General features: G+C 40.2%; 2 protein-coding genes across 3 annotated transcripts in view; one reads left to right on the forward strand and one right to left on the reverse strand.

The window, feature by feature from the left end:
* Positions 1 to 4,660, forward strand: part of FRMPD1 (FERM and PDZ domain containing 1) — an 84,756-nt gene extending 80,096 nt beyond the window's left edge. The window contains exon 17 of the mRNA XM_063294820.1: positions 1,819 to 4,660. Within this exon, the coding sequence (XP_063150890.1) occupies positions 1,819 to 4,133 (2,315 nt within the window). The 3' untranslated portion in view covers positions 4,134 to 4,660. The remainder of the gene's footprint in view (positions 1 to 1,818) is intronic.
* A 1,027-nt stretch (positions 4,661 to 5,687) lies between these two features.
* Positions 5,688 to 20,038, reverse strand: TRMT10B (tRNA methyltransferase 10B). Of its 2 annotated transcripts, none has more exons than XM_063294822.1 (9): positions 19,924 to 20,038; positions 16,185 to 16,382; positions 14,851 to 14,959; positions 14,370 to 14,494; positions 12,618 to 12,770; positions 12,103 to 12,181; positions 7,164 to 7,231; positions 6,797 to 6,920; positions 5,688 to 6,154 (listed from the first exon to the last, which is right to left on the reverse strand). In XM_063294822.1, the coding sequence occupies exons 2-9, from the start codon at positions 16,359 to 16,361 to the stop codon at positions 6,051 to 6,053; spliced, it is 939 nt and encodes a 312-aa protein (XP_063150892.1). In that variant the 5' UTR covers positions 16,362 to 16,382; positions 19,924 to 20,038; the 3' UTR covers positions 5,688 to 6,050. The 2 variants fall into 2 exon arrangements, with proteins under 2 accessions (XP_063150892.1, XP_063150891.1); XM_063294821.1 differs by lacking the exon at positions 19,924 to 20,038 and adding an exon at positions 16,967 to 17,192.
* Between the last annotated feature and the right edge of the window lies 1 nt (position 20,039).

The following is a 20,039-nucleotide window of genomic DNA, read 5'->3' on the forward strand; positions in this document are numbered from 1 at the left end:
TGAAAAGTTGAAAGACAGTGGCTTGTATTGGACCACCTAGTGAATCTAAAGCAGTTTTTAATAAAAAGCTTTTCAACTCACATCATATTTATAGCCTGTCTATGTAGGACAAGAGCATCTTAAATGAATACATTCATTACAGTTTACATTGGAAATATGGGCGGCAATGCCCATAACAGTATCTGAACTTTTTGCTGCCTAAGCACGCGAGTAACCATACCCTTAAAAATCCATATTAGATCAGATTTCTTTAACTTAGTGTCCTCCAATATATTGCAGTGTGCCGATCTTCCTCAACCAGCCCTGCAGGAGCAGGTTTCTGGTGCCAGGATGAAGAATAACTACTTCATCTGATAAGATACTTCTTTAAAAAACAAACTCCAGAAATGTATGATAGGGGGTTTTTTTAGCTGAGATTTTTATCTCAGAAATCGCTATGAAGTCTACTGTATTAGCTCTGCACAGATTCAAAAAGGGGAACTCATAACCCAGATCACCTGTAAAACACCCACTTGAAATGAGGGGGTGTCAGCTTAACTTAAACAGTATGCCAGCAACAGACTTTGGCAAAACAAATAGTTATGTTTCAGTGTTTGTCAAAGGGAAGTTAAAAGAAATTCTTACTCAGTTACCTTCTAGTTAGAGCCATCTGAGCAATAAAATCCTCCCGTTTATTTCTCCTGTGATCCAGGGATGGCTGGGTAGACTTCATCACCCAAGAGAGAAAGGAACGTGCCAGTGAGACATAACCAGGGAACACTGGATGTCCACCATTGCTCACCAAAGTGTCCTGCAGTGATATAGTATCATTGTTAGGCCCTTAGAGTTGATTGAGTTGCTTACTGAAATCTGGCTGGCTATTAGCATTTCCTTTCATACTCAAAATGTGCACTGCCTCATTATTCCTTGTATCTGCCCAATATTTCGTTTCCATTTAAGCTTGGGTGTCTAAGTTAATGGCTATTCCATGAGTCCTTTTGCAAAGAAGAACCAGGGAGCCAAAATTCCAGTTCAGGGTTTCATATCATTACATTTCCTCTGGTCTTCCATTTTCTTTTAGAACCAATATACAGAAATAAATTGAGGTGGTGTACTGTACTTACAACTGCTGTGAAGAACATCAGAAGCCACTGCTTTGTATTTTGTTTTTCTTCTATTTTTCAACTTTTTTCTTTTCTTGCACTTTTTCTTTCTCTCTTCTTTTTCTCTTTTCTTCTTTATATTAGTTTGTATTAGTTTTTATCCTCTTTTTTAATCTATCTATCTATCTATCTATCTATCTATCTATCTATCTATCTATCTATCTATCTATCTATCTATCTATCTATCTTGCTAGCTGTGTTCATACAACTGAGAGGAATGGAATGAGTTTGTAAGAACACTTTAACCTAGTGAAAAAAACCAAGAAACTGACTCCCACCACCACCCTGTGATAACAGGGTTTCTCTAATCTCTCTCTTTCAACTTTTCACCCCTTTGTGCTATAGAAAGGTATAAAAGCAGATTGGAAAAGATAAGGGAAGGGTTGGTGGGTAAGTCTCCCACTCTGTTGGAGGTGGTGACTCCCTTGAGCAGGTTATAACAGAGTACTTTTTCTTTTCTTTTTTTTTCAGTCACAGGGTAAGGAAGGCAGGACATTAGATAATTCCTGACATTTCCACAGTTTTTTTTTTAATCAGTTTGTAGAAGCAAAGGGATAGTATGCACCTTTACACAATCCATAGGTATCAGCAGTAACATAAATCTTTTCATAAGCTACTGTTGAAATAGGGGGAAAAAAGCAATTCTCCATATTAATAGCCTCTTCTTTAGTCATAGGTTCTGGAGTTCTACCCCTACATCGTTCCACAGAGTTGCCATCCAGTGGCAGCTTGGATGAAAACATCCTGCCAAGGCAAAGCAGAAGGATGAAACCCAGGCCAGAAAAAGAGCCAACGAGTGCCAATGATATGAGGAAAAGAAGGTCCTTCCTTCAGACAAATTATACTTCCCAAGTTAGTTTCCCCCAAGCTTCACCCCATGCCCTGAAAAACATTGTATGTTGCAATAGAGATGCTACCATTTCAGGAGCTTCATACTCCCCAGCTCTGACTTTATTGAAAGAACCTCAGCAAGTTTCCAATCTCCTTGAAGCCACACAGCAAATCCAGATGGCCCAAAATTCAACCTTTTCATCTGACTCAACAGAAATGGGGCAGAATTCATCACAACCCAATTCAGTTTTGTGCCTGGCCTCTGCCCAGGCAGAGCGAGGAAGCTTAGGCTCAACCCATCACCCTTTAAATTCTTTTTATATGCCCACCCATCAGAGTCACTGTTTAAGTACACCAGAAATTACTTTTCACCTAGATCTTGGTCCCATTTGCAAAGAAAAACCAGAGGAGCTTACAGAAATACCTAGTGGGATTCAGGGACATTGTGCAGTAAAGGCAGAGTGTTCTGTAAAGCAAGCACTTGATAAAAAAGTGAGTACAACTGAAGCTATGCCTCCAGGAGGAGGCAGTTATGTATTGATTGAGGAGATAATACACACTACTACCAAACCGTCATGGTCTCGGAGCAGCATCCAAGACAAACCTTTGTCTCCTGCCTCACACTTGGCCCGGGATCCTCTCCCTGTAGAGAAAGTTGAGAAACAGGAACAGGTTGTGTTAGATCCCTGCAAAAGGGTCAAAAGTGACCCCATCATGTGTGAATCCATCCAGGCCCTTGGAGATTTAAAGCTTGAAGAAGGTATCAGCCAGTTGTCAAGTAAGGGTGCTACACAAAAATTGAGAGATGACAAACATTTGGGGTTTTCCAATGGAACTGAACAGTTTTTCAACTGCAGTGATAAATCAGGATCAGAAACACGTTGCTGGCCTGATTTCAATTCAGCAGTAAAAAATTCAGAAATCTGCCAGCAAGCAGATAATGAGTGCCAGGGAATTACTGGCCAAAATGTCCTGGGCATTAATAATTTATCTTTAAGAGATGGCGTTCCAAATCGAGTCTCAGCCCACTTATCAGCCATGAGTATGTCTCATAATCTGTGCCAGTCTACAGACGTTGCTGGTGACTATAAAACAGAAGGGGGAAACCTCACAAGAGGTGCTTTCTTTATGAATTATAAAAATAAGAGCGCCAGTTCACTAATGGTTTCCTTAGAGGAGAATGCAGAACAGAACAAAACTGATAAATCAGCTGGACAGGGCTACCCTTCCTTTGACATTTTGTCTAAGGCTGCAAAGCCCAGTGAGAAAAACTGTACTTCAAATCTATCCTTTCTGTCTTCTGACAATGCAACCAGAGACACAACGGCATTTAATAACACAGGTCCACCAGGTGCAGTGAATACTGAGAAGACATTTACGCCCAAACATAAACTGGAGAGATGCAGCTGCCAGTTATCTTATGCAAGCTGTTTCCATGGGGTAGAAAATGAGGCAGAATTAGACGACTCCAAACCCTTTGCAAGTAGCATTTCTGAGGGACCCTTAACAACTCCACCTTCAACAAGAAACCCGCTGCCTTCAGATTTTAATCCCACCAGGCACCTTCAGGAACATAATTATATGAATGGGACCCCCAGAGATTCTCAGCATCACAAATGTCTCCCAGAATTGCCTATCAAAGAACTGAGCTATATGAAAGAAAAATGGTCGGTCTTGCCATTTGACTTCTGCCGTTTGTTAGGGAATGTGGTAGAGCTACAGGAAATTTTAAGGAGGTTTTCAGGATACCAAAGAAAACACGCAGAGGATAAATGTTCTGCCTTTCTTTCAGAAAGCAAGAATGCCTTGTATGTGGAATCACAGAAACTGCTATCCAACTGCCAGAAGATTATCAGAGCACATGGGCCTTCCTCAGAGATGCAAATTGTTATTCAGGAGACCTTCCAAAACCTTCTCCAGTTGACAGAAGTATGCTTACAGTTCACAAATTGTGGCCTTTGCAGTAGTGGACACATAGACCTTAAAACCAACCTGAGGGACGTTTTATGTAGCTACCAACAGTTTTTGGAGGCATGTAGGCAAGCTCATGAGAAGGACTACTCCATCCTAAGTTTAAAACTACGTGTGTGTCAGTATACGGCCCTCAGTGCTTCCCTTTTCTGCCTTGTACAGCAGTTCAGGGGTTCATCCTGCACCTGAGGTGGATTTGCCAAGCTGTCTCTTCTTGCTTCTCCATTCTTTGCACTAGCAGTACAAGTGTTGTAAAGAGATCTACTAGCTATTTTGAAAATTTGCATATTTTTGTGGCCTTTCAAGTTGGCCTGATAAATGTATAACCCTGAGAGATTCTAATAAAAATGGGGGATGTGTAACAGTATGGCTGAAGGAACTGAGGCAACTGTTGGGTTTCATTTGTCAATGGATATTAATGCTCAAAGCTTGAATGAAGTCGGGGGAACAAGTCATTTCTCACATAGAATAATATGTAGATGCACATCCAAATTTGCCTTTTTTCTCTGTGCCTGTAAGTGAAGAACACAAGAGATCAATCTTTTCTGAAGGTCTTTTCAATGTTAACTGCTGCAGATAAATGCTACTTAAGAATAGCTCAGAGAGAGTGTTGTAGGTCAAACCAGACTGATCTGCTGAACATATTATCTTACAATATTAGTGTGTGCCAATTTGTGGAAATGTTGATCGAGGTTAAAGAAACCATACCAGAGGTATCTGTGTTTTGTGTGGGACTCTTATTTCTGATGCTTTAAGTAAATGCAGCCTGGAGTAAGTTTCAAAGATACTTTTAAAAAAAGAGCCAGTGAGGTGAAATAGATAAGATGCTGGACTGGCACCAAGGAGACCCAGGCGCTAGTTTACCCTTAGCCATGGAGGTTCACTTGGCAACTTTGAGACAGTCACTCCTTCAGCCCAAACTGTCTGACATGGTTACTGTTGTAGGGAAAAATAGGAGGGAACACTATGTATGCTACTTTAAGCTCCTGAACAAATGAATTAAACTGATTATTGTAAAACCTCCTCAAACTATCTGCTGCTGTCTCCTGTCAATTGACAAATGGATAGACCACAGCAGGTGAAGGGCTGAAGGGCCACAGGCAGCGCAGTGGTGTGATGGGCTGTGAGAATAACTTTCAGAGACAGGAAGAGGAGTTGTCGCCTAGACAACAGCCCTTCCTCCTGTCTCCCAAGGTTATTCTCACAACCATTACAGGTGGTGATGGCTTTTCTGCACCCAGTCACTTTTACTTTCTATTTTAAAAGGATATAACCCTTCATAAGTTTATTATGTCAGTGATGAACAGCACTTTCGCCCGATTGCTGAAATTTTGTACTCACTGAAGATGGAAGTACTGCATCTGTCTATTAGTGGGACTAATACCTAAGTATGTATGTATAGGATTTCCACAAGGTTTCCTGTACTTAGTTATCAGGAAGCAAGCTCTACTATAGTAGCCTTGCTTCTGAGTACCCATGTAGGCTAGCACTGTAAAGCATCTTATAACAGCACCCCAGTCATTAATTTTAGAGAATCCACACTCCTAGTAACATATTTAATCAGGCTATGCTTAGAAGAGTAAATAATGGTGGCAACGTGAATCAACCTTCAATCTGAAAGAGCAAGAAAGTATGTTAAAAAAATTAAAAGTCAACATAGCCTCAGCTCCCTTGCCTCTGATTGCAGGAAGAGCTACCCATTCGTTACATTACGATAGAACCATTGATTCTTCAGATGTTTTCCACAAATGTTCTGTTTATAAACAAAAAAAGAGCTTACCAGTAATAAGTACAGTTAATTGTAATGCAAAACAAACAGTGTTTTAACCCTTCTAATAGATTCACCAAGAATAAGCAATGAGTAGATCCAGTCTTTTCCCCAAGAAGTACAATAAGCAGAAGTGAAGGTCAATTGAATAAGGCATTTACTCTCCTGGTATGTCTGTATCCAGAAGCACTGGAGTCCAACTCCCATAATTTGCAGCTGGAAATAGTGAATGTTGTAGTCCAAAATATCTGGAATGCAGCTGGGTAAAGGAGACTAATGTAGGTCACCAAAGGCAGATCAAACCCTGTCTTCTCATATTTGTACCCTGAACCCTTTTGTCACTGGGTGTCTCGGAAGATGTATCCTTTTCCAGGAGAAACTGCAGCTTTAAGAGCCTCTTCCCAACTCTTGGTGTCATAGAAAGTTGATAAGGCATCAAACACTAAAAGAAATGCATTGGATAATTACAAAAATGACATGAAATTACAAGGAGGATAGGATCCAATTGTGGCATAACAGGGCTTCTGTAGAAGCAACAGCCGTCCTCTATGTTTTTAAACACTCCTTTTCCAACAGTGATTTCAATATGTTAATATGGAGTAAGCAAGATCTGTGGTCTTTAATGCACCGTGACTCTTTACGTTCAAGGCTTTCCTACTTGCTCAGGGTAGAGCGCCACTGATCAATGCCAATCTGCCCATGTCTCGTAGGACGGCTCCCCTATGTTAGTACTATATCTAATTAAGCTATATGTTGCCCAAAGCCTAAAGAGGAGCAACCTCTTGAACAATTCATATCATACGCTATGACAATCAGTTCCCTAAAACGTATGGTAAGCAAAAGCGAAGATCAATTCAGCAGACGATTGTCTCAATCCAAAACTCCAATGTGCACAAATCAACTGTGGAAGAATTGTCAGAAAGATGTAACTTTAAAAAAAATGGACAAAGACCATCCATGCAGGTTAACGGGAGTTAATTTGCAACAGCTAACAGCAACTATAGGTTGTATGGGAAAGCTGATAGTACTACAATGCCTGCAAATAGGTGACAGTGCGTTTCATCAACCAATATGCACTACTCACCTTGGTTGATTGCTAAGGTTGTTGAGTGATAATTTTTTGCATTGATATTCTTTACCATGTACTCTTGAATAGGCAGTCGTGCTGTCTGCAGGTGTCTCTCCTGGGCAATTTGGAAAGTGAGTCTCTACAAAAACAAATGCTATACATTGAAAGAAAGAAGGGAGGAATCCAAATGATTCTCTGGGCCCGTTTTTCAAAAGAACTACATCTGGCTATTAGAATCTAAACACAGATTATGAGGCCTATCCTCCAAACACAGAAGCTCCATTTTAATTACGTTAGCTAATTGCTCACAGGAAAATTATATTTGAAATACTACCTACCTATTTCTGTAAGAATATCATTATAATATGTGCAATATACTTACCTTTTGAATGCTTTCATCCACCAGCCCTCCCATGATATGTACTTTTTGTGGATCAACTTCCTCAAGTACTAAAATGAGAAGAACACAAATGAATAACCATCTAGTGATAAAAATAGATTGCGCTGTATCATCACCATCATCATCATCATCATCATCTTGTTGGCAGGAACCAATCATAAAGGCAAAGAAATACAGAGAACCTCAAAACTGGCAGTAAAGATATACCACTACTACTATGAGTGGGGAGAATTCTGCACTGTCACTCTGCATGGGGCTGTCTTTGAAGACCATTCAAAAGCTGCAGCTGGTCCAGAATGCTGCAGCACTGGTAATTATGGGTGCACCTCAGTAAGCTCATGTAACATCACTACTTTATGAACTCCGGTGTGTCCCAGTATGTTTCCAGGTGCGGTTCAAGGTGCTGGTGGTCACCTACAAGACCTTCATGGTAGGAGACTGCATTATTTGCAGGATTGCCTGTCTACATTTATTCCTGCCCATCCCATGAGCCCTGACAGGTGGGCATGCTCTAGGACCATCCAATTATACAATACCATCTATTGGGATCTAGGAAGCTTAACTTCTGTTGCTGTCTCTGCCCCGGGAACAATATACCCCTCCTCATCCCAGGATTCAGAAGGCCCAGATCCCAGTGGCCATTAAAAGCTTAGCTTTCCTCCTGGACATTGGGCCAGGAAGCTAGCTGAACTGGTTTTAGGGGACTATTGCCCGAGATGCATGTGCTGCCCCTGGTGTGATATGTTTCAGGTTTGTTTGTGTTTTTATTATTGTTCTAACTTCCTAGTCATATGCCAAGAAGGGGTGGGGTGGGGAGCAATACAAATTGAATAATTCTGTACAAAACGTGGTGTGTTAGCATTTGAGTGAATGCTCTCCCCATAACATGTTTAACCCAATCGGGCACTAACTCTGTCAAATCCTACTGGTGGTGTTGGCAGCACACAGTCCTACTAACTGGCTCAAAAACCACCATTTTGAGGACTGAGAATCCCTGTCCACGGTCTCCATGAAATGCCATGTATTGCAGAAGCATCTGCCCCCCATGACTCTTCCAGCAAGGCTGCATGACATTACTAGCCCTTTCCCCATTGGCCAGGCAGATGGCGGTAGCAACGTCTTGGCCACTTCAGCCAATCAGAATGTAGCAGCTTTGTTTTATATGGCTAGACTTCGTAGGCAATTCTGTAATGGGGAGGCTTGTTCTTTCAGCCACTATTTATGTCAAACTCTCTCTTGAGTATTTATGCAAAATGGGTTAAAAGATGGGATTTAGGTGTTCTATAATACAACTGACTTGGTGGAATTAGCTAGGTCTGTTCTGATGTACATTTAACCCCGTGAGACAGGAGCAGGGGTAGGGGTAGTTGACTGTGTGAACTGATTCTTCTGTGTGTTGCTACAACACATTAACCCTCTCCCTGAGCCAGTTAAGCATGCAGCGAGAACAGGGTCATTGAGTAATAAGTTATTCCCCCTTAATTTTCTAAACTGTGTGGCGGACTTAAAAACATGACTAAAATCAGAACGACTGAAATAACAACTGCTATCAAAAGTGTTAGTCACAGCTGTCCTAACAACCAGGAAATACACTGAGACAAGGAACTGGTCTCTAATATTTATTGCTAGTACTTAACAGGAATCCTAACAAACTGAAGAAGCGTGGGAAAACCCAGACATATAACCCCCAAGGGTTAAGGCGGTCCCGATCTGTGTCTCTTTGAATGGCTGAACAATTCATCAGTGTTACGCATGCGCTTGACAGTCTGGATGGGAGCCCCCTGCTCGCCATCCTTACTCATGACATAGCTTTGGTCCAGAACAAAATGTCTATGTCTGCTCATTCAACTACATTAAAAATTCTGCCTAGCAAAATCTACACAATATTAAAAATAATAATCACGGAAGAACTGTAATAATCATAGTTTCTATCTGACCCCAATTTCTCCCTGCCTGTTTTGTTAAGGTTTTGTCTCTTCCCAGCTCCAATAAGCATACTCACTCCTCACTGGACTCTGAAGAATTCTCCTCCATCTCCTTAAAAAAAAACCTTAAATTATGTTTTACCTGTCTGTGAACCTTGCTGTTTTACAAAGCTTGCTGCTGCTCTCAGCAAGCTTGTGTTTAGCTGGTGATGCTATTTTGGCTAAATAAAACATTAAGTGCTGGTATTTGAGCACTGGAAATGGAGGGAACAATGTTATTTATAGACACCCATTACACTATCATTTTCTCATATCTCCAGTAAGAGTATTTCTGGCTTAAAGTGCATCAAACTAAACTACCACCTGCTTAATATTATAGATTTTTCTATTTTGAGGTTTACCCCTGTAATTGTAGGTAGTAATTAGTCAGCTCTATTTTTGCTCTAAAGGTTATATTCCATGCTAGTCCATATTCTTCTATAATCTTTTTGAGAAATACAGTAGAAGATCTGGAGCTGCTCTTTAGGTAGCCTTTGGTGATTTTAAATCAACATTTAATTCAATTTTAAAAGCTATTCAGTAGGAAAGATTTAGTGGGCTGGGTATTCTATACTCAGTTACTCTTCCTAATCCAGAAGTTTCATAAAGATTCTAGAATGACAAATTTGATAAATAAAGATAAAAAATAAAAATTTGATGATAACCACAAGATCTATTAACCTAGCTCCCTCCTTGTTCAACTTATACATGAACTCACAGGCAAAGGAATTTTCAGATCCTAACTTTCATCCCTCTAGAATAGCAGACATGAATGTCCCATTCCTGCTTTATGCAGATGATGCAGCCATCATTTCAAGGGTTCAAATGGGCGTCAAATGTTCACTTACTACTTTAGTATGTTGCTGCAAGGAAAATCACCTTGTAATACATTTCCAGAAGACTAAAGTAATGGTCTTTCCTAAAACATTTAGGAAGCTTCAATGGGTAACAGAAGGACATGAGCAAGTGAGGATTTTTAAATACCTAGGTGTAGTCCTTCAAGACTCAGAGTCATGGAACGTACATATCAGATCTGTATTCTTGTGAGCTCAAAAAGGTTTTTCGACTATTCTATTTTTTTCCCACACAAAAGAACACACCTCCATAGCTCTAGAACTATTGACTGACAAATTCTTGGCTCAGTTGCTGATTGATTATAGGCTGATTATTGAGGAAATAGCACAAATTAAGTTTTTTAGAGCCGAGCTTCAAGTTCCAAAATGTGTATTCAGTGCAATTTTAAGGCTAGAAGCTGGCCAGATGAGGACTGAGGAAACAGCCTAGTTATTTATTTTTAATAATTGGCTTAAATGCCATTATTTCCCAGTTAGGTTGATCCCATTTCTTTTATCCAATAAATTCCAGACCTGTTGGACTCCAGCAAGTTTTAGAAAACTTTCCCTATGTGGCCTCTCACTCAATTTCCGAATTTACTTGAATTTACTGTGGCTAAGAGAGGCTCTTAGATAGTGAATACTAGAACGAGAGGGACCTCATTCCAAAATCTATCCCACTACAGTTTAACCGACCTGGATGGAAGTCAGTTAATTATGCTGACTCACTGTGTCCCCATTTCAACAAAGGTTCTTCAGAGCCAGATCAATAGCCAGATCCTTTAGCACTTTTATTTGGGAGATTTACTAAAAGTTCCTATAGCTAGTCAGACTCGCCCTTGTGGTGATGGTTCCATGAATCCATCCTCCATGTGCTGTTATGCTGCTCTTTCTAACATGAAGATTCCATTTTCCTTTGTTGTTACATATCCCAGACCAGTCTGAGAAATCTTACGTTAATTTCCTCCTATCAGATAACAAAAGCCTTACTATACGTAATGTAGCAAAGTTTTGCACAGCAGCTGTGAATATGCACAAACAGCTGACTTCTGATCTACATGAGTAGCATGTTCATACTTGGTCCATCAATCTTTGGTCATGTATAAATGAATGAATTGCAACTTATTAATATGTTAGATTATTAGATTTTAGAGTACAATTTATTTCTATATTGTTTATTTACTGCACAACAGACATTTTAGATTTAGATTTCACTTACAATTCATTTTATGGTTCTTTGTCTTATCTAATCTTAATTTTTAGGTTTCAGTGTTAGTAGAGGGCAGTGCTGCATTATTTTCTTTATACCTAAGTATGTTAAGCTTCAATGGCTGGATTTTGTTATATTTGTTTCAAGCTGGTCATTGACTGAAATAAAGTTATGTCTGTCTGTCTACCTATCGCTATTGCTCTCTCTCTATGCTACAGGGTGGAGCACAAAGGAAGGAGAAACACATGTGAGCGACCTGAACTCAGGAAGAGCTTTGCTGCAGATTCTTATGCCTCCCTTTGATATATGAAAAGCAAGTTGCTTTTTGCAATGCGAATAGCAGTATCAAAAACAGCAAAAACCTTTCACTGTGAGTCCTCATTCCACACTTCAAGACAGATTCATCTTTGGTTCCCAGCCACAATATTTAGAGCAGTGTCTCAACCTTGGCCGCTTTAAGCTGTGTGGATTTCAACTCCCAGAATTCTCTAGCCAACATGGCTGGTTGGGGAATTCTGGGAGTTGAAGTCCACACAGCTTAAAGCAGCCAAGGTTGAGAAAAACTGATTTAGAGAGAGGGGAAGTACATCAGCGAACACCACAGGCCTGGATTGGGATGGGCTGAGCAATAGTTACTCTACTCACCACTATTCTTACTAAGGACCAAGTTCACTGAACTGTTGCTTAGTTTGGGATGTGAAGCTGCTTGTCCAGCTGAATGCCACAATAGATGGCATGATGCTGACGGCTCAAGGGGAGGAAGTCAGATACTGTAGGTATATTAATGATGGAAACAAGTTTGACCAAGCAGATTTGAAACAACTGTTAAGAAACAACTCTAAACCCCCAATCCAATTATTACTCATTTAAAATAAGAATAACAAATTTTAAACAGCCCCAAGGCTGCAATATACCATTATCAGAATCTGGTGTGAGATATATAATCATGTCCAAAGGGAATAGGTCAAGGTAACTTTCTGCAGTAACATCCATCTGAAAAAAAAATGCAACACAAATAAATGGAATTTCAAAAAATCCTTTCAGGAAGAAGACTTGTGCAGGAATGTGTGAGCATCTTTGGAAATACAGGTCATTCTTACTGTTTATTACTATTCCATTGAAAAGCAGATTTTGAATCAAAAGAGCATTTTCTGCCCAGTTTAAACCTAACTATTTTACAAAGACTATTGAAGACATTAAACTATGGGACTTCTTAAAAGCAAAGGTTCAGTGCCTAATTATGCTAGGACTGCAACTCTAGAGGACATCAAGTTAGCCAGATGGAATGTTATGGGAAAGGAAGGAAAAACTACCAGTTACACATGTTTTACATTCTATTGATAAGAGCAACTTGAGCAAGAACCTTCTTCCTTCAATGTCATCACTTGAAGAAAGGCAAAGCAGGGGGGAAGAGGGGAGATATACTTACAAGATAATTGGCAAATCCATCATTCATCCTCAAACATGCTTCATAAATGGGGCTGTTTTTCACAATCCCTGTGAGGTGGAGCCAAAAAGGCTTCTGAGCTTTCTTGTTGGATCCATAAAGCCGCCTAACCTGTGTAGCAAGCCGGCTTATTTCCTTTCAAGAAGAAGAAAAACAGTAGCCTCCATGGGTTTTTTGCTCTAGGCATTCTCCAAAAAGCTCTAGTTTTATGCAGGGCTTTTTGTGTTTTTTTTTATATAAAAAATACAATACACAGAATAAAGTAATAATAATATAGTGATAAGACAATAAAAAAGGAAATAACACATAATAGTGATTAAAATGAACTAAAACTTAAGGAGAAAAGAGATTCATATAGAACTAGGTTAATTCTTTAACATAGTTTTAAAGCTGGACCATACAGAAATATATTGCCTCATCTTTTCATTTTGCAGTATAAAGTAAAGACAATTCATAATAGGGAACGTATGTCTGGAATTCATTCTTTAACATCAGGACTATACATTTATTTCCACCAAGGTAGAATAACTCTCTACCAAACTCCATGCTTGACAGAGTTCTCCATAAAATAAAAGCCGCCTAGAGTCGTCATGTACAAGATGGGCGGCAGAGAAATTTGACAGACAGACAGACAGACAGACAAATGTCAATTCCATATGAGAATTTGGAAGTGTAGCTCAACATCACATTTACATCTTTAATTGTTAAGTCCCCCCACCCCGCAATTTATAATAATGAAGTTAATGACCTGAAGTCAAAAAAGAGCCATGGAGTGACATGACCAAATCATATCTATCAAAGAACCCTCAAATTCCTTGCCATTTTATTTCAGGGCTGATGTAACCGCTCTAAATTTTCTACAGAGCAATAGCTGTTTAGAGAGCCAGTTTGGTGTAGTGGTTATGGCACCAGACTAGAAACCTAGAGACTGTGAGTCCTAGTCCCGCCTTGGGCACAAAGCTACTGTAGCTGGGTGACCTTGGGTCAGTCACTCTCTCTCAGCCCTGAAAAACCTTGCCAGAAAACTTCAGGGACTTGTCAAGGCAGTCACCAGGAGTCAAGACTGACTCAAAGGCACCAAAAAAAAAAGTTGTTTATGAGCACCTCAAAACACTGGGCCTCAAGCTCTCCCATATGTGACTGTAATACATATTTTGATCCTCTTGCAAAATTGTCCTCATCAAATTTAATAAAGAGCACTCCTTCCACCTACTGCCTTTCAGCAGCCCATAAGCAAAGTTGTCTCCATTCAAATTCCTACCCAGTCCAATATGTAAATCGTACAAACTGTGGTTAAAATCCTGCCAATCTCAATGTCCCCCCAGTGCAAGAGGGCTTAGCCATACAACTATCAAGCAAGGCCTAAAATCTCTCCCAGAATATGACTCCCTCATCCTTCATTCAACAATACCAGAGCCAATAGCACACTTGCCTTCTCCATGGACACTGCAGAGGTGGTGTTTCCTGCACCTATAAAACTAGCAGGTCAGATTCCAGTCTCGGCTTAAATGTGCAGGAAGCTTTCTACTGTTTCCATGAGGAAGAATCAAATATTCTCTTCCACATCTGTAATCTCATGGAGTACAATTCTTCAGTCAATACAGCAAATACTACTACTGAATGCATCCTCTTCGAAGTGTTGTGCAATTGATACTGAAGAGCAGAGGCACATTCACCCCATCCTGAAAATCAAATTCCTTGTTTTTTTAAAAAAGAGCAAAAATATAAAGCTACCTTCTTAGTCATGTGACTGGTCAAGCTCATATCAATACACAGCCGAGGCCCTGTGGCCTTGGCCGCCAGAAGACGATCTTTTGCAACGGCTTTTAGATCTCGCTTACTAAGTTGAGGAGCAGTGCCTGAAATGCAGGAAAGAGAAGAAAAAACAGACCATCCGGTTGCTTATTATTAAACTAGGTTAAATATACAGGTGTGGCATAAGCCATGATTTTGCAGAGGAGCAATAACTTCTCTGAAAGTGCCCATAGATCAAAATCTCCCCAGAAAAAAAATATTGTCCAGCCTGCCCTACACTTGCTTGCAGGTGGATATTACAGGATATTAGCTGTAGTAGAGAATCCTCTTTCAGAAGACCTGTCCACCATTATGGATCTCCTCACAGAAGAACCTCGGTAAAGTTCCTTGAAACATCAGAGTACAGAACGCAAACTACTTCTGTAGAAGATGGAGAGAGAAATTATTCTGTTTCTTGTACCTTTTTGTTCAGCATGCTTCGCTTTACGTCGTTCTCTCTCGCATTTTCTTTTGTCCTTCTTTGCAGAAACAATCTTCTCCCAGTGCCTTTGTTTCCTTAAAACATTCCTCTTAATGTAAAGAAAAATAAACAAACACATAGTCAGGGAGGGAAAGAAGCCATCTGCAAACACTGTCTTGCCAGAACTGGGTATTAGGGGTGTGTATGTGTTTGGATGTATGTGAATACGCACACTTTTTAAAAAGCTCCCAAACTTTGCACATGTCTGTCTAATGCACATGCATACGGTAGCTATTTCTCTTTTTTTCTCCCTCTCTCACACAGAAACTTATTTCAAATTGCAGCTATTTTACATAGATAGAAAGGAATACATATTTGTGTATATGTTCCCAGATAACCACTAAAAAGTGGCAGAATAGTTATGAGTTAATATTTTTCCTGCCACTAAAAAAGATGGGAGTATTATTTGTGTAGTGCTTTCAGTCAATAGCAAATTTTATGTGTAATTGGCATTTTGACACACTGCCTGCCTTTCTAAATGAACAGAGGGTCTGTATGGAAATCTAGGAAAGATCTGTTGTAGAAGCATTTTTCTAGCAACATATTTAGCAGAGTTGTGTTATACTGTTGTTGTTGGATCTTTAGTGCATTGATGCAGAGAAAGGCTCAGTTGATGCCAACATGACTCTTTTTGGCACCAGTTTCAAAACTTTCCTTTGGCTCAGAAATTTGAGAGCAAATGAGTTTTGATTCTTGTTTGGATGTGTTTTGTATTGTTTCAATGGTCATTATATTTTATTATGGTTATTTCCCATTTTCTTCATATCTTATTGATATCTTCTGGCTAAAAAGCAATAATGAACTATTTCAAAATATGTAAGTTAAAGGAAAAGAGGAATTAAGTACAGCCTTCGTTGCTGCCCACAAACTGGGAAGGGAGGGATTAAAAAAGTATTGGTTCACAATGTGTAAGTACCTACTTAGGTAAAGGTAAAGGTTTCCCTTGACGTAAAGTCCAGTCGAGTCCGACTCTAGGGGGCGGTGCTCATCTCCGTTTCTAAGCCTTGGAGCCGGCGTTGTCCATAGGACACTTCCGGGTCATGTGGCCAGCATGACTCACGGAACGCCGTTACCTTCCCGCCGAAGCGGTACCAAAGTACCTACTTACACATCTACAAATATGCCTTTAGGCAAAGCCAATGGTACAAGACTTTCAGCCTCTTTTTCTATGTAAAATATGATCCCTGTGAAACACTGAGAATCAGTCCATGAAACCACATCAAAATTGCCCCAGTCTGCTGTTTACATGAATGGCTGAATGCCACTTTACATACCGAACACCAATTCTCATTTCCTGTAATCTGTTCACTGGATCTTTCATCATCCCCATCAATTTCCAGAAGCTCAAATGTGTCCCAGAGATTTTCCCCATCTCCATCCACATAGTTTTGCTGTTGATCACAATGATCTCCATAGATATTTTTCTCTACTTTCTTTTCAGAACAGGTCATCGTTTTTTCTTTTTGTCCAAACTGCGGTGAAAACATAGAAAAAACGATGTTAGATGCTGAACCACAGAATTTAATTGGCAGAACTGGCCAGCTACTGAAGTCGCTGATCTTCCAGCAGCATAGCCTCATTCCATACTGACTGCAGTTTCTAGCTAGTTTTCAAAAGCGGCCCAAAGTAAAGCATGTTATAGTAATCCAACATTGAAGTGATAAGGGCATAACTCACTCTGTGCATTCACTGTGTGTGCAGAAAGTGGTAAGATGTGTGACCCACTCTTAACAGGTGCTGATTAATAGCATGGAAAGGGAAGAATCATGCACCGGCAATCCCAGACACGTGAAAGGAGTTCCATTCGTATTCAAACGTTGTCAGTTGTGTTAAGAATTTCAGAAGCATGCAATTCCTCCTTCCATATAACGTCTTAAAGGGACCGTTTCTGCTTGGGACTTCTTAAGTAACATTGCACAAATAGAATCAGTGTGTAATCCAGAAAAGATAAGCAAAATGTGCTTTATAGCTAACTTTCAAGAATATGCAGCATCCAAAACGCTTAAGTAATTTAATAATCATAGATTATTCTTCAGACCAAACGTCTCTTACTCACCTTCCGTTGATAGCAATTTCTCAGTCAGCCTTTCCTCTATTTTTCCGGACACTTTTGATTCAATTATGAAAAATTTAACTCCACGCTAGGCTATTTCCTTCATCTGTAAGACATCATCACGCGAGACTTCCCTCTAGCGGGAACGAGCTGCATTCTGGGAAGTGTAGTTTTCATCGTGGGCGACGGGGCAGGCTGGTCTGATTGAAGATTGGGTCGGTGGGAGCGTGCGTTTTGATTTGGAGATGGCGGGGGAGGAGTTTTAAATTTGATTTGCTGGTCATCCATTCTGAAATGTCATTCTGAGTTACTTCCCCTACGAAATGCTATTCGGTCTTGCGCCCTATGCCTGACTGGATGCAAACACTGGAACATACATAGGGTCGCCATGAGTCGTAAACGACTCGACGGCAACTAACGACAACAACGTTCTTCATGAAAATCTAAGATACTATTTTCAAATCTCAAACATATTCTCAAATATGTTGTTTGTAGGGCTGCTCATGATTTCTTTTTGTCTTTTGTAATTTTTTTTAAAAAATTTAATTGTAAGCTGCCGAGAGTCATTGGGGGTCAGGTGGTCTATATATTGCATAACTAAATAAATAATTAAGTCCATGTTAAAGCCAGCTACACTTCAATTTTAAAAAATTTAGGTGGGTGAGTGGTTTCCCTTTCCAAGCTTTCTTCATCAGTTAATGCAGGTTGATTGACTATGTGCTATTAAGTCGGTTAATGACCACATAGATTTACAGTACTCCATGATGATCTGCCCCTAACCTGGTCCTTTGCAACAAATTGATCTTATATAGCATGTTGGAATAGTAATACCAATCTATAAATCAGTTAAAGTTTGGGAGATGAATATAATACTGCTTTCTACATCAGCAATGAGCAGAAACTAAGAATTTACTGGTAGATCTGAGTCACTATATTAGGTTTCCAAGTTGTTTTGATTGTAAATGAATGCTTTAATGATTTAATTCTAAGTAGAACGCATGCACACAAACACAAAGAGGCAGTTGCCTGTTACTAATCACTCCGTGTATCACTGTCAATTGGATGCCTTTGGATCGTGGTTTTTATATCTTTGCTGTCCAATTTTAGAACCTGATATTAGAATTCCACATTTGTAGTAAGTCCGATAAGGATTTGTACTGTTGCTCTTGGAGGAAAAGGTTACTATTGATAACTGGCTCCATCCCTGAGTGAATCATACCCATCTCCTCTCAGAAACAATGCAGCATGAGTTTTGGCTGAGTGGGCTTCTGTGTTCTAGTCAACAACAGGGAAGATCCTATAAACCTGTAAGAACCAGTTTGGTCTGGTGCAGTGTTTCTCAACCTTGGCAACTTTCAGATGTGTGGACTTCAACTCCCAGAATTCCATGCTGGCTGGGGAATTGTGGGACTTGAAGTCCACACATCTGAAAGTTGCCCAGATTGAGAAACACTGGTCTAGTGGGGAAGGCACAAGACTAGAATCCAGAAGACTGTGAGTTCTAGTCCCGCCTTAGGTATGAAAGCTGGCTGGGTGACTTTGGGCCAGTCACTCTCTCTCAGCCCAGCTCACCTCACAGGGCTGTTGCTGTGGGGAAAATAGGAGGAGGAAGGAGTATGAGGTATGTTCCCTGCCTTGAGTTATTTATAAAAATAATAAAGGTGGGATTTTAAAAAAATCTAAAAACAACCCTTCTCATCTGCTATTGCTTAACATGGAACAGTTTGAGGAAATAAACTGAGTAGGCTTACTTCTATCCAGTTGGTGGTCTTCTCAGAAACATCTGATTGATCCCTTACAGGAAGTAGGCTGCTGGCTTTAGAACTTTATGATCTAACAAGGCTTGTCTTATGTTCTTAACAGTGAGGTCCTGAGCATGTCTGCAGAGAATCAAGATCTGCCAGTTATCTGTGATTGCAGCCTAGAAATATGTCTTACAGACTGTTTCAGAAGTCTGTCCTTTCCTCTGGATGCTAACCTAAGCAGAAACTCTATTTAATGGTATCTGCTTCTCACAAAAATGCACAGGATCCTTCAGCACACTCCTGAACAGGAGATAGGTGTTTCTTGATTAAGACACAGGAATACACAAAGGTCCTGATCGAAAACATAGATCCATCTCCTCATCACTGCTTGCTCTGACTGGCAGCCACCTTCTAGGATCGCACTGAGACAAAGGCAAGCTTTTCTCTTTTCTTGACCCAACCAGTATCTGATATACATCTATATCTGAATGCATCTAGGCATGTCTAGACACCTATAGGTAAGATACTTTGAATTATTTTGTATCTGTGATTTGATTGCCCTGTTATGTATGCATCATCCATGCTTATGTTAAATACACCACCTATATCCTAGCAAGGGAGGTGCAGAAATGCATTAACCACATATCCTGAGTACACATAACTCCCTGAACCTTAAGCTCAAGTTAACAAAGGTTAATAAAGTGTTCACAAAATGTGCTGTCTCTCCCCTAAGAAAACCTGACCTGACAACCTGCTACCTGCATGCTGTTAGACCACAGATTAGGATAGCCCAGAGACTGTTTCCAGAGGAGGTTTTCGCTTCCTTTCTGATCTAGATGGTGCCATCATCTTCAGTTTGTCACTCCCCATGTTTTCTCTCTGTTTACCTCACCTAAACCATACCAGAGTGTCACTACCTGTCAAAACACATGAGGCATCCACAGTAACTAGATTTTTTTCTTTAATGGATATTCTCTGGGAAAGAAAAAAAATACATAGGCGCACACACCGACAGACACACATAAAACGACTGCAGGAAATAACCTAAAAATGTGTTCTAGAGGAAAAGGTGGGAAAAGGGCACCGTGGCTATTGATCTGGAAGCCCCCTTCTGTAACGCTGCCGCCACTTACAGGGGAACAAGCCTATTGAGCGAAGCGGAGAAGGGGAGAGAGGCTTACTTCGGGCCCTGCCCGTTGCATAACTCTCCCTCACATTTTCTTGCCATTGGCCGCAACTTCTGTCTTTCTGGTCCAATTGCTTTTACCCCTCGTGATTTTTTTCCCTCTGGGTGTTGAAAAGGGGGCGGATTGCTAGACGCGCTTTCTTCC

This window comes from Candoia aspera, chromosome 2, assembly GCF_035149785.1.
Source record: "Candoia aspera isolate rCanAsp1 chromosome 2, rCanAsp1.hap2, whole genome shotgun sequence".
Classification (NCBI taxonomy): Eukaryota; Metazoa; Chordata; class Lepidosauria; order Squamata; family Boidae; genus Candoia; species Candoia aspera.

Coding starts and splice junctions, on each gene's coding strand:
- TRMT10B (XM_063294822.1), bottom strand. CDS start 16,361: ATGACCTGTTCTGAAAAGAAAGTAGAGAAAAATATCTATGGAGATCAT. Junction 14,495..14,850: donor GAAGCATGCTGAACAAAAAG/GTACAAGAAACA, acceptor CCTGCATTTCAG/GCACTGCTCCTCAACTTAGT. Junction 6,921..7,163: donor TGGATGAAAGCATTCAAAAG/GTAAGTATATTG, acceptor TTGTTTTTGTAG/AGACTCACTTTCCAAATTGC.